This window comes from Cygnus atratus, chromosome 1, assembly GCF_013377495.2.
Source record: "Cygnus atratus isolate AKBS03 ecotype Queensland, Australia chromosome 1, CAtr_DNAZoo_HiC_assembly, whole genome shotgun sequence".
In the NCBI taxonomy this organism is placed as follows: Eukaryota; Metazoa; Chordata; class Aves; order Anseriformes; family Anatidae; genus Cygnus; species Cygnus atratus.
Window position 1 is genome coordinate 65054274 of NC_066362.1, and position 15939 is coordinate 65070212.

The 15939-nt window shown below is 35.3% G+C and overlaps 1 protein-coding gene across 6 annotated transcripts in view; it reads left to right on the forward strand.

Annotated features, from left to right (window-relative positions):
- The window catches only part of ERC1 (ELKS/RAB6-interacting/CAST family member 1), a 307518-nt gene that overhangs the window by 184449 nt on the left and 107130 nt on the right, over window positions 1-15939 (forward strand). For all 6 annotated transcript variants that reach the window (XM_035550781.2, XM_035550783.2, XM_035550786.2 and 3 more), the window contains one exon: window positions 11505-11665. In XM_035550781.2, coding sequence (XP_035406674.1) covers window positions 11505-11665 — 161 coding nt within the window. The remainder of the gene's footprint in view (window positions 1-11504; window positions 11666-15939) is intronic.

Sequence of the window (15939 nt, forward strand, 5' to 3'; positions counted from 1 at the left end):
AGTGAGGAAGGAACTTCCCTTCAAATATTTTTCATTTCTTCGATAACTTAAGAGAATGCTTTCTTTGTTTTATGTTCTGGTGAGGTTTTCTTTTTTTTTTTTTTTGTAGAATTGTGAAAAACTCTTAGCTTTACAGTTTTACAAAGGCAAGGCTTTGTTTTGTGTAGGATATTAATCTTTTGACCTCTACAAGTGATAATAATGGGTTAGAAACATTCTTAGACCAAATATGAATGGTGTGTGTTTGAAATTTTAATATCGTCCAAAATGATTATAATTTGCTTTTAAATGCATGCTTTTTCTTTCCTCTCTTCTGTTTATCTTGTTTTCTATCATTCTGCCACTTCACTGCCTGTCTGAAGCTGTTTAATGAATCAGTGCATGGGGTCAACCATTTTGGCTTTAAGTGGTTCAAGGTATGAGGACATCTCTTCTGTGTGTACCTCTACCCCAATATTTAATGTTGTTCTTGTAGTCCTGTGTTGTGTAATCCTACCCTCCATCATCTTATGATATGTGGTTTCCTGCTATTTTACAGGCTTCAGATTTGAAATACACCGCATGTGAAGCTACTCAGGATTTCATGGTCCTTAGATACCCATTTCAGACTAAAACCTTGCTCTTTTTAATCCAGTGTTTGAGAATATCCTGGCCATGTGTGTGAAGGGTTAGGGTTAAGTGTGTTAACACACGGTTCATATTTGGCCAGATTTCTCCAGCTGACAAAAGCTTCGCAGATATGAAGGTTTGAAAGTTCTTCAACAACTTCTTTATTTCCAGTATATTCAGCTGGTTTTGTTGCTTCACGTGTTGAATCCTGTATGTAAATATTACTGTAAATTACTTATAGCTGTAGGCTCTGCCTGATCCCATTAGTTCAACCTATTAGACTGAAGTCTGAAAGTATATGGGTATATGGACACCTCTTTTTTATTTTTTTTAAATAGTTTCCATAAGATTGCAGTAGGAGGCAGGAATTTATCGTATTTATCATGTTAATGATAATCAGCACCATTCCCAGAACAATGCTTGGAGTGTGTTTCTTCATGAAAAAATAAGGCTTTTTTGTGCAATAAAGTGAAACAGAAGTTCAGATTTTATAATTCAGTGACAATAATAGGTAGTGTCAGGTCCTTGGCTCAAGGAACACAATATTACAATTACTTGCATTTTGATCCATAATTGAATCTGGAGGGCATAGTTCACAAATACAGGAAATTAGCAATTGTACTAATCTGAGATGCTTGCGCCCTCCCTCTCTTTGCTCACTTTTATCCCCATGCTTCAGTGACCATCCCTTCAGTTTTACCAGCCTGAGTCTTGCTGGGGCCATGTTGTGAAATGGAGGAATGACCTAATTCATTAGTAATTATCTTATATTTTTGAATGAGTTTTTTCACACGGACCGATTTGCTAATCTCATTCATGGATCCCCACACAGAACAGAAGCACACCTGTGGAGGCATTGAATTGTGGGAGCAGGACACAGAAATGGAGCCAGGAATTACTTAGTATTATTTTTACCAAAATTGTATTACTGTTATTGCCAAAAATGTTTTTACCAAAAGCTGTTATTGTGGCCTTTACAGTAGGCTGATACTTCTAAGAGTGTGATGGTGTACTGCCTGACCATCACATTTTATCCTCTATCCTATTTTATTTCCTTCAAATTTGAAAAGCAATAGTTTCAGAGTTTTCAGTAGTATCTCTGCTGATAATAGTGTAACTCTGTTCTCTCATGAATATCAAATCCTGCTTAAGTGCTATCTCACTCTATACAGTGTCAGCTAAGATCCAACTCCGTACCCTAAAAGGTTATGGCAAATAAACACATGAAAGACTAGCCATTGCTTGTTCTTTGCTTTCTTCCTTAAGTAGTTACTTAAATTGAAATTGCTGAGTTAGCAGTCTGATTTTGACACCTTTCATCAACATTTTTTGAAGTTACAGTTCTCAGTGGGAAATTTTAACTTAGGTTAAGTATATAAACTTACAGCTATAAATAGCTTTATCTATGGTCATACACTGTCTATTTTTATCCTGCACATGGCAGGTTTCTCTGCCTAGCCTTTTGAGAAGAAATAAAATACTGAATATTGTAATAGTAATGTATTGTTTAAATGTACTTTCTTATGCTAATTTGTTCCTCCCAATGTCTTTATAAGCTATTTCAGCAGGTTTTAATCTTCAGTCATGCACATATGATGTGTAAAATATGTTGATAACAAGACTCTTGAAATTCTCTATCATATGTGCCCACTTCCGGATTTGCATCTGTTTCTTAGGAAAAATAAATATGGAATTGGTTAATAAGTCAGTCAGCTAGAACTTCCTTCACAGTTCTTTCCTTTTTCCCCACCTCCTGTTCATCAAGATTTCCCTATTGTAAGTACAGGGTGTGCAGAGGTTTGAATATACAGTTCAGCCTCCAAGAGCCTTTTCTGTTGTATCCGTAAGTTTCTATACAAAAAGTCTACCCAAGTTTTGGATGATACCTCTCATTTGCACTTGCCATCAGACCACCATTCTGATCCTGTTTAAACTTCCTAACATATACTGCTTTAACTGTTTTTCTTGGAAGAATAGAAAATACATTTACAACATAATTATTATGTATTGGACCCTAACATTCAGCACTGACTATAATCAAGTATCTTCTAAAAATGCAGAATAAATTTAAACATATCTCCTTTTTGCTGTGCTATTCTGTTACTGGAATAGATCTAAAATATTTTCTAAAATATGTTTAATGTTGGAGTTATTTCACAGCCCAAATTCTCACATATTAGTAGAGACTCCTGTAGGGCCCTGTAAGTGGGAAATATAAAGTGGAATTTCTCACGAGCTACTTACCTACAGCTGTTTTCTGAGCACAGTAGAAATGTCAGTATCTTGTCTCCTCTATAACAGATGCTGGATAGTTTGCTTTTAACTAATGTTTTTGGCTGTTCTTCTCTATCTCTTATTGAGAAGTTTGATAAATCAAGTGATTGAAGATCAAGGCAATTATCCAAGCTGCTGGAGCCTGATTGCTTCCCATTGATTTCTCTAAGCAGTCTACACTCTATTTGGCTGAACTCTTGAATATTTTCTGCAAAACTCCTTTCTATAACAGTCTGCCAAACTCAGTCTGGTTTGTGAGAGTATGTATATACATACACGTACAAAGTCATATGTGTATTTAATTCATATTAAGTTAAAATCTGTACTAAAAAGTTGGGTTTGAATTTCCTCTACTGATAGAAATGGTTTTTAGAACATTTTAACAAAATGGTTAGCCTGAAGTCTTGCCGTTGTTTTTCAAGATCTAGAATGTTTTCATTCTTTTGTCTGATTCTTTTTTCTTTGGTTAGAGAAAGTATTTTGGATATGTAAGGTGCACTGTGTCCATGGTAATGAAGCTGGTGGCAGTCATTTTAGAAGTGACGCTTCTCCCTAAACTTACTTCTTCCTCCCAGAGTAATTCAATGGATTGTGTAGCCTCTCCCTTTAAAAGTATCCAGATTGGTATCAAGTCACACTGCATACACGGGAAGGGTGATTCAGTATGTCAGGGAAATTATGTAATTCCTTCTGATTTCAGTAATGTACTTTTTAGGAGGTGTAACAGAGTACAGTTTTTATTCTTGTCATAGGTGTGTTCAGCTATACCTATTTGGGGGGCTTTAGGGATTTTTTTCTTCAGTGAAGAAGAATTAACAGAAAATAATAACAAATAGAAAATCATAACCAAAGATGACTTTGGGACAGAAATCTTTTTCTAACATTGTAGTGGAAAAAAAAAAAACCAAATTTTTAATTTTGTTAAACTTGTTGCCCAGTTGCAAAGTGAGCAAAATTTGATGACTTTTAAGAGAATTGGGGATACTGAAATTATAGCTAGCTTCTGTTCAAAATATACATTGAGCATTTCTCCATATAAACCAGCTTTTAATTTTAATGAAATGAGAAATATTGATGGAAACTGTTTCATGGAAATTTGATGCAAAGAGGTATCTTAACAATGGTTTTGACTGGATTTTTATTCCTTTTTAATTTTTAATAGACAAGTATTGATCTCAAATTATCTCCTTTAATATAGCCAAGCATTCTAGAGAAAACTCCATCTTGCAACCTCTCTACCTGATATGGTATTTCCTCAAGTGCCTAATTCTACATAGTATTTTATTTGCTCTGGCTCAAGAAAAAAAATCAAAGTCTTGAGTTGCCTTTAAGTCTGCTTCGAAAGAGAAAGTCGTGCAGATTTTTACAGTAAAGCTCACTTGGAATTGTAAGGACTGGAGCAAATACTTGCTTTAATATTTGCTTAAAGCTAGTCCTGTAACTTTTCCAGTTGGAATTTATTTTCCATTTTCGAGTTGTGATCTTACACTTGCATCTAAGGTTGCAATTTAATACAATAATATGTAGATTAAAGCATTAGAAAAAAATCATAAGACTTGTATATTAAATTTATAAATTAGAAAAACACTTTTTTGTGACAAGTGATTTTTCACCAAAATACCTTAAATGCAAGAAAAGAAATGGTATTCATTTTTAGACCATTCTCCTATACAGAAAAACACAAAAGAATGACAGAGAGAGATTTGAGGTTAATTTAATTGAGGATTCTTTCTGAAACATTTCCTATTGACGCAAAAGCTTCCAGACATTGCTGTACTGCTGTTTATCATCAGATTCCTTCAAAGCCTTCAATGAATTTCAGCCTTAGTTCAGCTGGCTCAGAACAGTGGGATTACTTTTTAGTTGCTGTGACTAGATTCTGATCTTTGTTTTCTATTAACTACAATGCTAAAGATTTGCTTCCTCAAGTTAGCAGAGGTGGAAACTTTCCTGAGCTTGCCAATGAGACTGTACTTCTTCAGTTAAACTTTAGCCATATGTTCAACCTTCATGTAAATGCATGTGCTTTCACATAATAACTGTTCATGATCCTTAACATCTTCTGGGAAGAGTGTTGAAGTTGAATGGTGAATTAGCATACCATTTTTCACTACATGTAGTGAGTTAATATATCATCCCAGAATTTTTCTCTTTGGAGAGTCAATCTGTAACTATATAAATTGACAATCTGTGCTGTGTAGCACAGCATTAAATATTTACTTGGAATATTATTAGGGTATGTCTAAATTTCAGTCTGCCATGGTGACATACCCCAGTTAACATGGAACTATCTAAAATGCAACGAAATGAAAGTCAGTGTGGTTTGCAGACTGCTTGTGAGCTTAGATCCTTTGGTAATAAGTCTGAGCTGAAAGGCTTCCTTTGGCCCAATTACTACTACTACTGTAGCAGCAATCACAGATGTACCCTAAGAAAGGTCAAGTTATTTTGAAGATGTCTTTGTTTAGAGCTGTGCTTGCAGTATCATGAATTAGCCACTTTTCTGAAGAGGTTGTTTGGATTAACAAATTGTGCTAAATTTGTATGTGCAAAATTCTGCAGAAAGTGCTAAGTGTGCTAAATTCTACTTTGTCTACCGCTGTAGTGATTTTTAAATTGTAGTAATGTAGTAATTTTTAAATCCAATTTTTAAATCCAATTTTTGGCAAGATTGTTTGTTGTCTTTCAAAGTAGTGATTGCTGCTCTGTTCTCAAGGGACTGGAGAACTTCATTGCTAGTCACAAAGATAAACACAAGACAGTTTACTATGACTGTAGATCCACATAAAATAAAATTGGTCAGCTTCCTTTGGTATGGTTGCAAGGGTTAAAAAGCATAGTGAATATACTTCATCAGATAAAGGTTCTAGCTCAGGAAAATGTAAAAATACAATTTTAACCTATTATAGTCTTCAGATGATGGAGACTGCAACAGGCTTCTGTCCTTAACACAAATGTGAATTCAGTCTTTCACTTTTTTTTCCTGGTGTGACTCATTTTTTGTGTGTGTATTAAGCAGAGAGGATTATTGCTTCCTTCTCAAGAGCTCTTGTCCCAGCAGCCGGCCATTGCTTATTTATATGGCTTACAGCCCTCATTTAGGAGATACAACTGTCAAAGCTACCTCCAAACATCCTAACAGGACACAGCTGTGACTTCTTCAGTCCTAATGTCTAAGCTCAGGAGACATTTCTCTTTTCCAAACATCTGTGAGCTTTGATTCCTTCTCTTTCATACCAAGAGCACAAGGCTCTCAGAATATGAGCAAAAATCACTCCTGATGGTACTCAAGTAACATATTCCTTGACAAAGACTCCTGTGTTTCTGTTTCTGTGCGTACTACAGGAGTGACTCTGTAATGTCAGATATCTTCTGGTCAGTCTGACTATTAGTCTTCATTGCCTAGAGTCATCAGCGACTCAAAGACTTAAGAAGGCTACACATTAATGTAAAGAAACATGCAGTTCATCTCTAAAAATCTTGTATATATAGTTTATCCCTAAAATTATTGCTATATATTACAGATAATCAGAAACCTTGCCTTGTCTCAGAACTGATAATCCACCAGCCAGTTTCTCAGTTTTGACACCAACTCCCCTCTTTATTGTGAAAAAACAAAACAAAACAAAAAAAAATGTTCTTCTAAGTACATGCAGTCTGCCACAGCCCTGTAATACTAGACACGGTTGACTTTGGCAAAAGGGGTGCTGCAAATCTGGCATCCTCTGGGATGGAGGAAAATGTGATATACAGAAACACTGTAACTGTTGCACAACATTCTGCTATGTTTATTTCCCAGTTTCTTTAGGCAGGATCTCAGCTAAGGAATTCCAACATTCAAAAAAATTTTTTTCACTTGTCTGTGTAGTATCTCATGGTAGTGTTTGTTAACAATGACCATGCAGAACAAGTGGAGCATGTACAGTGTAGGGAAGAACATTCTCTTTACATGATGAACATCTGTTCACCTTAGGATATCCTTACAGTACTCACAGTTACAGAATAAAAGCGGAGGTAAAGCATCTTAACCTCACATATGTGCTTCGAAAGGATTAGTGACAATGTGACAGCATTGGCATAACAGAGAAGGTAGTAGCTGTGCCCCCTTTCTCTGTACACCTTCCAGAATATGCATGTTCTTGCAGTGGTAGTGAGTAAGAGGGGCTTGATGCAGAGCCAGAGCTGTGCACGTGGTAGGGGCAGAGCCATTCTGCTCTGTACCATTCTGCTCTGCTGCCAGTGTGGCAGAGCTTTCAACAGGTCTTTCAGTTGATGGCTGTCGTTAATATACAAACCAGAAATAACATTCTAATTTTACTGAAAACTAAGATTTCTCCTTTTACTGCTTACTTATTTCTCTCATTCTCCTCTTGATATTTTAGCTCTCAAAAAGCTATACCCATCAGCTGTCCCAATAGCTATAAGAATTTGGAAGTTGTTCCCTCAATTCAGAATAGCCAAGAATTTAGTTAAGTGTCTTGGTTATGGTCTTTAGGAGTACCTAAAGCCACCCTACTGCTTTAACAAAAATGGGGCTGTGATGAAACCATAATTCATTTCCTTCTTATTTTGTGTAAAGGTTTATTAGCTCGTGATTTAAGCAAACCATCTGGTCCTGCTGGCAATCCAGGTTATGTCAGACTCAATGCATTCTCCCTGTAATATGTTACTTGAGGCAGTTAAATTACATACTTAAGTCCCAAGTCTGGCCTGTGCTTTTTCCATGTCTTAACATCTGTTCTGGGAAAATTTTCTGGTATCCAAACAAGTTTACATGGAGCCAGAACTCTTGTCTTTGTCTTTCTTTGCGTGTCTGTTTCTTTCTTTTCTCTCTGTCCTGCAGTCTAATCAGTTCAGCTCAGTAAAAGATAATGCAGAAATTTGCAGTCCCTTTATCATTTCATTAATGTACACAGTGAAATGAAAAATAGCTTAAAAACTCAGGATCTGAAAAAAAGTTGGAGAGAGTCCTCTAAGACACTGAGTGGAACTTCATGAGAAATGTTAATTATTTTTTTCAGGACTTGTAGTATTCTTACTACTGACTTGTAATTTCAAGACCTTTTGTTTTGGTGGCCTAATTCATTTTGGACAGAAGTACAGATTTCTAGTACATTTTGTCTTGTAATACTAATCCATTGTTTATCCAAGAAAGGCCTATGTTCAGAAAGCCAATAATTTTAAATATGTAAGTTAGCTTCCTGAGGTGGTTTTGAAAACAAGATCTCTAGTGATTGATTTATAAAATGCTCACTGAAAATAAATTGTTCCTACTGGTACTTTTATCTTTGTTTTCTAAAATCCCATCTTTTTGTGTTCTGCATGGAACTTTTGAGATACATTAATAAACATAAACAGCTATTCCATAATCCACAGTGCCTGTATTTATACTGGAAGAAATACAATTTTTTTCCTTAAGTCAGAAAAATGAAAATGTATCTTTTTTTTTTTTTTTTCAGTAGTTAGACATTAAACTGTAAGTTTCCCATGTATCACTGCATCTGAGGTACCATATCTCCAGTTTAGGAGTATGCATGGTTCTTAGTCTAATAGTCAAGTCCCTTTTGTCATGCCCTTTGAGACCTTTCATTAAAAAAGTCTTCTTCACTTGATCATAAAAGTATTCAAATACTTGATCAGAAGGAAAAGAAAAAGAATAAGGAAAGAAATATAACAAGAGTAACAGCTTGGACCATCTGCATGATTGAAACCCCATTTACATTTGAACTATGGATTCTTTCATGTCATTATACTATCATTTGAGCACAGAGAGAAGAGGAGTGAGAGTATGCTCTTTACACATTCTGAAATAGAAACTTTCTAGGCATAGGGCACAAGCTTACCTTGAGTTAAATTGAAAACGTCAACAGCATGTCTCAGAAAACTCTGGTTATTGGCAAACACTTTCTTTGTTATTTAATTAGATGCTCTCAGGGGAAAAAAATCAAGGGTAGATTTAAAGTTTCTTGTATAGGCTAAATTAGACATCTATTGCAAGGAAGTTGCTTCCAGTGACTATTTCTGTATCATTTCTCAGAGGACTGCTTACAGGGACATATAAACAAATCTGCACTAAGATTCATAACTTGCCACATAAAAAGTTTTGTTTTTCTATAAGTTTAATTGAAATGCTGCCATGGAATATCTATAGCTTGATGAATTCAAACAATGAAGTCTTTATTGTAAATACAGACATTACTACTTCAGTGAATTTTGTCCTTAGTAAGTAGCATGACAAATGATGTCTTCTAGACAGAATGGAAGGTAATGACAGTTCAGTGAGCAAAGTTGTTAGTGCCACGTGAAAGCTACTCACAGTTTGTCTATTCCCAATATATGATTAGATCAATTTTATGTTAACGTTCACAAACATAGAATAAAACCTTAGAATGAAAAAATTACCAAATGGAGTGATTAGAAAAAGAATATAATATCCACAGTAGTCAGTACTCCAATTAATATAAGCCTTTGCTGCAGAGTTTGATCTTGCCACCCAGCAGTGACTGCCTTGCCCTAGCTATTGGCCTCCAGCCTCATTGTGTCTTAGTAGCACAGAGCTGTTATGCTACAGATCTGCATCAAGCAAACGGATCCTTTGGTGTTAGTATCACAAATTTGGATGACTGGGAATGGAATGACAGATGGCAGAAATCTTTCAAACTTCATTATGGAAAAGTTGTTGCTTCAAAGATTGTTTTGTCTTGGCAACTGACAGATTGACACAAACCTTTTAGATTGTTGCAGTTGGCTGGGGACTTGTTTATTTGAGGTTGCTTTTTGTTAAAAGCAGAGGATTTTATAGATGCCATGCCTCTTCTCTCCTTGATTTAAAGGAAAATGTTTATGTAGATAATTCTGATCCAGCCATAGGAAGTAGAAGTTGATACCCTAGTACACCTTCACTTGCCCAGCATGTTGCTATTTTTCTCTTTCTAGGTATCAGTTTTCTTCCCAGAAGTACTTTTGCTATTGATTGTTTCTGCAGTTTTTCTTTACTTTCTTTTCTAACTTTTCCCCATTTCTTTCTATGGAGCTTTCTCTTTGTTTATTTAAAAATTGACAGAGGTTCTGGTCATTGTTTTGCACATGAACAAGACAGGAAAACTTGGTTATTTTATGCATGCTAGCCAGTTTTGACTATGCATCACTGAAATTCCCCTTCAGTCTGCTGATTGCTGGATGAAGTATTGGCTGTACATTTTGAATAGTTTTTGATAATCACATTTCTTAAATTTTTCTTAATTTGCTGAGCACAAGAATTTCTATTGTCAGCTGCAGTTTAGCAGAAGTAGATAGGCATTTTGCCTCAAGCAATGTATGTCTATGCTAGATTTTATGAATATTCTAATTCTAAATCACAGTGTTTTGCTTTATCATTGATTGAGGATGATTATATGATTATCAATGCTTGTCCTGAGCCAATAGCTCTGCCTTTTGGAGTATTTGATTTATTAAAGCAAGCAGTGGTATATTCTACACCTTACATCCTCTAGTACCTGTATAGTGAGTGATGCTCCCAACTCATTGTAAAAACATGTAAGTAGAAATTGAGCTTAATATAATTTCAGTAATTCACTTCTAGGTTGAAGCACAAGTTGATTGTTGTCTGGGGATATGCAATACAATGCTGTAATGTCATACTAAATTTATACAAATGTTTGATCATGTGCAATAGTAACATCCGAGTTTCTCACATTTGAAGCACATTATAAAATTATTTATGAGTGATTGGTTGTGATAGATAAAATCTATAAGGATGATGTTGGTGAAAGAAATCTCTGTGCCATCTAACATTACTATAAAATTATTGTTAAAATATCCAGTTTTTTTATACTACATATAGCTATACTTAAGCATTTATTGTGGTTTTACATGTTAAAGTGATGAACTGTAGCTGTGACAAAACCTACTCCTAGTACAGAACAAAATATAACTAGATTCATCTGTAAATGTATCTATTCTAGAACTTACAATTATGATAATTGTGAACCTTTCCCATTTTGTAATAACCTGGAGATAAGAGCATTGTTCTTTACCAGTCTGCTATCAGCAACTCTTTGAAGGTCATTTATGTTGCTAAATTACAAAACGTGGTTATAAGCATTATTCAACAGATATTTTGAGGAAGTATCCTTACTTACATCTGCATGGTAACCCAGTCCTCTCCCTACTTAAGAAACATTCTTAACTTTATTCTTAAATACCTACGTAGCTTCTTTTTAGGGATTACTTACAGAGAATATTTTCAGAATATTATTCATGTGTTCTATTTAATACCTAGCGATTTTCTGAGCTAACTTAATTCATATAGATCATCTATTTATCCTTGTGGTACATTTTCTAAAATAGAAATATTGAAGAGTTGAAGATGTGTAATATGGTATTATAACGGTAACGTTCCAGTCACCAGATCATATTAAGCCACAGAATATAATGCTGCTTCCATCAAGTGTGGGTGTAGTTTACACAGTGCTAGATGATGCTTCTTCTGGTCTACAGTATTATGCAGTGTACATGCATTGGTAACCTCGGACTCTAATTTAGTTTTGACCTTTAGTAAGTTCAAGTTGATCACGTTGTACTATTTTTCTCTCTTCCTGCCTTCCTCAAAAATGTTTTAGGTAGAAGAGCTGATGATGGCCATGGAGAAGGTTAAGCAGGAGCTGGAGTCTATGAAAGCAAAATTGTCCTCTACTCAACAGTCTTTAGCTGAGAAGGAAACCCATTTGACCAACCTACGAGCGGAAAGAAGAAAACATTTGGAGGAAGTCCTGGAGATGAAGTAAGTGTTTCTTACCATTATTTGGAAGCATGTTTTATTGATATTTCTGAATTCTTCTCTGATCCCCAGTGACCTAAAGACAACCATTGTACAAATATGTCTCTGTAGGCAGCTATCTGTATAATCAGTCAAGTCTTCAGAAGTGACTTCTGACTAGGGATTATCTACATTACTTTCATACTTGAGTTGGGGCTCAAAAACACATCTTCCTTCTGAACGTTAGCAGTAGAAAGCTATTATCTGCACAATGGCATCTTCAATGTTCCTAAACAATTGTTGGGACCCAATTATTTTAAGTCTTACGAATGTGCCATCTTGTCTAGAGTGGCCTATGATCTACTTAAAGGGAAGACACAAATCAGTGTAACAAATGATAAAAAGGAAGGAGGGACGAGACAAACATAATGTCAGATAGTTGCAATGCTGAAATGATACTGCAGATGTCTGGTCTGCTAAAGTGTTTTTCAGACTCATGTGGATGATTCATTGGTACTTGAACTGAGACTGAATTTCTCTATCAGACTTCTCTTGTCATCTTTACATAAGGAGACCTGAATGAAACCAAGCTTTGAGATGGGGAAAAGTGAGGAATTAGACTTCTAAGGCTTAAATACTTCCTAATTTCTGACTGCGCATTATAGATGAATAGTTATCGTTAGTTTAGGGAGACATGAATCCATTTAGTGCAATGATGGATAGTGCTGCCAGCAGTTCATTAGAAACACTTTCAGTTGTTTAGCCAGCCCTGAAAGAGAAGGAACATTTTTATTGGCAGGACCAGCAGTGGTTCCTCCACTGTGGTTTTTGTGAGCCATTATTTATTTATTTAGCTTTTCTATACTAACCTCTTTTCTTCTTTCTTTTCTTTTTTTTTCTTTTCTTTTTTCTTTTCTTTTTTCTTTTCATTTTTTCTTTTTTCTTTTCTTTTTCTTTTTTCTTTTCTTTTTTTCTTTATTTTCTTTTTTCCTTTTTTCTTTCCTTTTTCCTTTCATTTTTTCTTTCCTTTTGTTCTTTTCTTTTCCCTTTTCCCTTTTCTTTCCTTTTCTTTTCTTGGATAGAAAAACAGCTGTTACAAAATGGAAAGAGAGGTGGCTTAGATCTTGAAACTCTAACTTAGGAGTGCTCTGCAAAGTGGGCCAAGCTTCTTCTACATCATATTCAACTACTACAGTCTGATCTAGACCTGGCATAGGGACATTGGAAGACTGCAGTACTTAAAAGCCACACTTCTTATTTTTAATAAAAAAGTTTTATTGAGCTATAAATTTGACTGGCTTGAGAGTTGGTGTACTGGGGGATGGGAAGAATAGCTCTTAAGGTGATGTGGGAATCCAAAGCAACTGGAGATATATCCCATATCCAATCACTTGGCAGTACTTTCTTCTGCCAAACTGCTCTGCCAAACCTTCTCATTAAAATATAAACGTATTGTATAGTATATCCTGAAATGTATTTCAAATTGTGTAGCTCTAGCACTTTCAATATAACTACTCGCTTCTTTTAAATGATGACCTCTCTTAGCTAAGTAAGTTATTGCTGGAAAGCTATTGTACTGAAATTTAGTATTGGGAACTGCATAAACTGGTAGATCCATTGTACCTCAGAAGGAAGAAGAACACTGGAGAGAATGGTAATGCTGTCAGCACATGGACGGAAAGATGGAAAAAACATTACATTTGTATAGTTAACTAGCTAAACATGTTTTAGACATAGCTGATCTGTCTTAAAGTTCTATAAAGCTGCCAAACGCATTCAAACTTCAAAAACTCATGCTCACTGAGAGGCTCTGTTGCAAACAAGTCTCTAGTGAGGACTCCCAGTCAATTAAATATCTTATATTTATATACAGGAACCTCAGTATATTCTTTGTTGCCACATTTTCCCAGTCTATGCCTCTTTTGAAAAGTACTCTTCTCAGCTGTTTTCCAGTTTTGCAGAAGTTTCTAATGTTGACAAAATGTTTTCTACTGTCTCAATTAAAAAATAACAGCAACTGAATGATTAGTCAGTTTTGTGAAGCATTTGAGCAGATTTTGATATCCTTAACAGAAAACAATAGTTGCTGTACATCTACTTTTCATGATTACCATAAAGCAATATTGTTGCCCGAGTTTTAGGGCACACTTCAGTGGAAAAGTTTCAGATACTCAAATGCAGCTCTGATTAAATTTGCAATTTGTTAGAGGTGTAAGTTTAACAGCCTGGACCCTACAGTCAACTAATGAGGTAGGGGAGAATGAGAGGAATATACAAGAAAAATAGCTTAGGATATGCTGCTTTAGGAGATTCTGGATGTGGACTGAAAGAAAGTGTTAAAGCAGCAAGATTACTCCAGAAAGCTACCGTGGGGCTGTGATAGGAAGTTGTTAGGTATTATGTTAGTGATAATATATATTTAAAATAACATTTCTTAGAGTACAACTTGTGTTTACTACTGACTCTGTAACTCTGAGAAGATTGTTTCACACTCTTTAGTGACTACTGTGGCATTAGAACAGCAGAAATATGAAGTATTCCAAGGAAGAAATTTATCTCCTTAAAGAAGTACTATGTATTTTGAACACCTCTGCCTTTAAGTCTAATATTTTTATTTTCTTTAAAAAAAAAATCTTTGTTGTAAATAATTATGAAACAGCTAGATAATGGTCTCTCTATTGATATCAACAAACATGATCTACTGTAAAAAAAAAAAAACACGTTAGTGAACTGCTAGGATTTTTGTTTTGTTATGTTTTCTTTAAGGAGTTCTAATGTTTCCATCATTCACAGCAAATCTTTTAAATTAGGCAGGAATAAAGTGCTGTCTACAGAGAAATCTCTGTTCTTTGTCCCATAAAAACCTGCTTAGGCTGAGCTGAGTTATAAACTGTTGAAAATCACCAGTTTTCCTTTCCCTTTTTTTCTCCTGGTGTTGTCAGCAAATTTTGGCAGTGTGTGAAAATAACCGAGCACAAACATTCTAATCTGGGGCCGAGTTCATGCAATTGCCAAAACTGTAGCAGTGGACTCTCTACTTATAGGGAAGGAGAACAGACACTGTGTCCGCATGTAGAGAAGAGACTTTTTTATTTTTATTTTTTTTTGTCTAGGCAGGCCTTTTGTTTTGGTCAGAAGGACCAGAAGATTCTCCCAAGTCATCTGCTTCAAGGTCAATAAATCCCAGCTGGAGCATTTCTCAATCTGTTCTTTTAGACCTAGAAAATTGTCCGACAGCCCTTTCCTGAATTATGCCCTTTCTTGCTAATTGAAGTCTTTGCGAGCTCTGTAATTCAAGTGATGCAGACTTATATAATGTAGTTGGCATGTCAGAGTTGAATCCTTGATCTTGCTGGCACACATCACAAAGTGTATTACTTGTCCAAGAATAATTTACTATTATCTTTTCTTTTTCTTTAAAAATAATCAAGGATATTACAAAGGAATTGTTACAATAGAACATAATTTGTTTCAAAATCAAACTCTCATAAATGCGTTTTAACTACTCATTAATTTATTCGAGTGGTCTTTTGAATATTTACCACGGTAGTATTTAATTACGTGAATGCATCCCATTTTTCCACCAGATAGTGTTTAACTTGGTAGAGAGTGTAGGGGGTGATCAGAAATGAACCAGGGCTGTGTAGCTTAATTAAGCTGTCTATTGCATTCGTTTTTTATTTTATCCATGAGTTGGAAGGCCTGCTGCGAGCTACATGAGGGCTACTATTAAAAACAAGATGCCAACCTAGGCAGTGTTATGTTCATCCTTCTCGCTGCTACAGTTTTCCTGTATGTCATGCAAGTCTCCGTAAAATATTTGGTAGATGGTTGATAAGTCCACACTTTCATTTTTTGGCTGTTAGATAAGAAAAAGAAGTCAGCAAAAGCCACGATTGTTTATCTTCTAAAAAGTTCATCCTCTCAGCAATAAAGCAGTATTGTCTGGAGGTATGAGTAGGAGTTTGAAATTGAAAGTGGTCCAAAAGCAACTGATTAATTGGCACAGAGTTTATTTGCCAGAAAAGTAATTTTTGCTGGTTCAAAATGATGTGTGAAGTAATTCAAACGCAGCAAACAGACTCAACAAACAAAATTTTTTCATGCTATATATATCCATGATGAGCAGAACCTGAAAAAAAAAAAAAGTATCAGTGTCCATCCAATAGCTTGTCAGCGCACTGGAAAATGTGCTTTTGGAAATCAAAGAAATGTTGTCACTGTTGAAATGAGTCATTATAGGGTCTTACTTTATGCCTATGGTCTAATGACAGTTCTCCGGAGGAGAAGAGTGATTC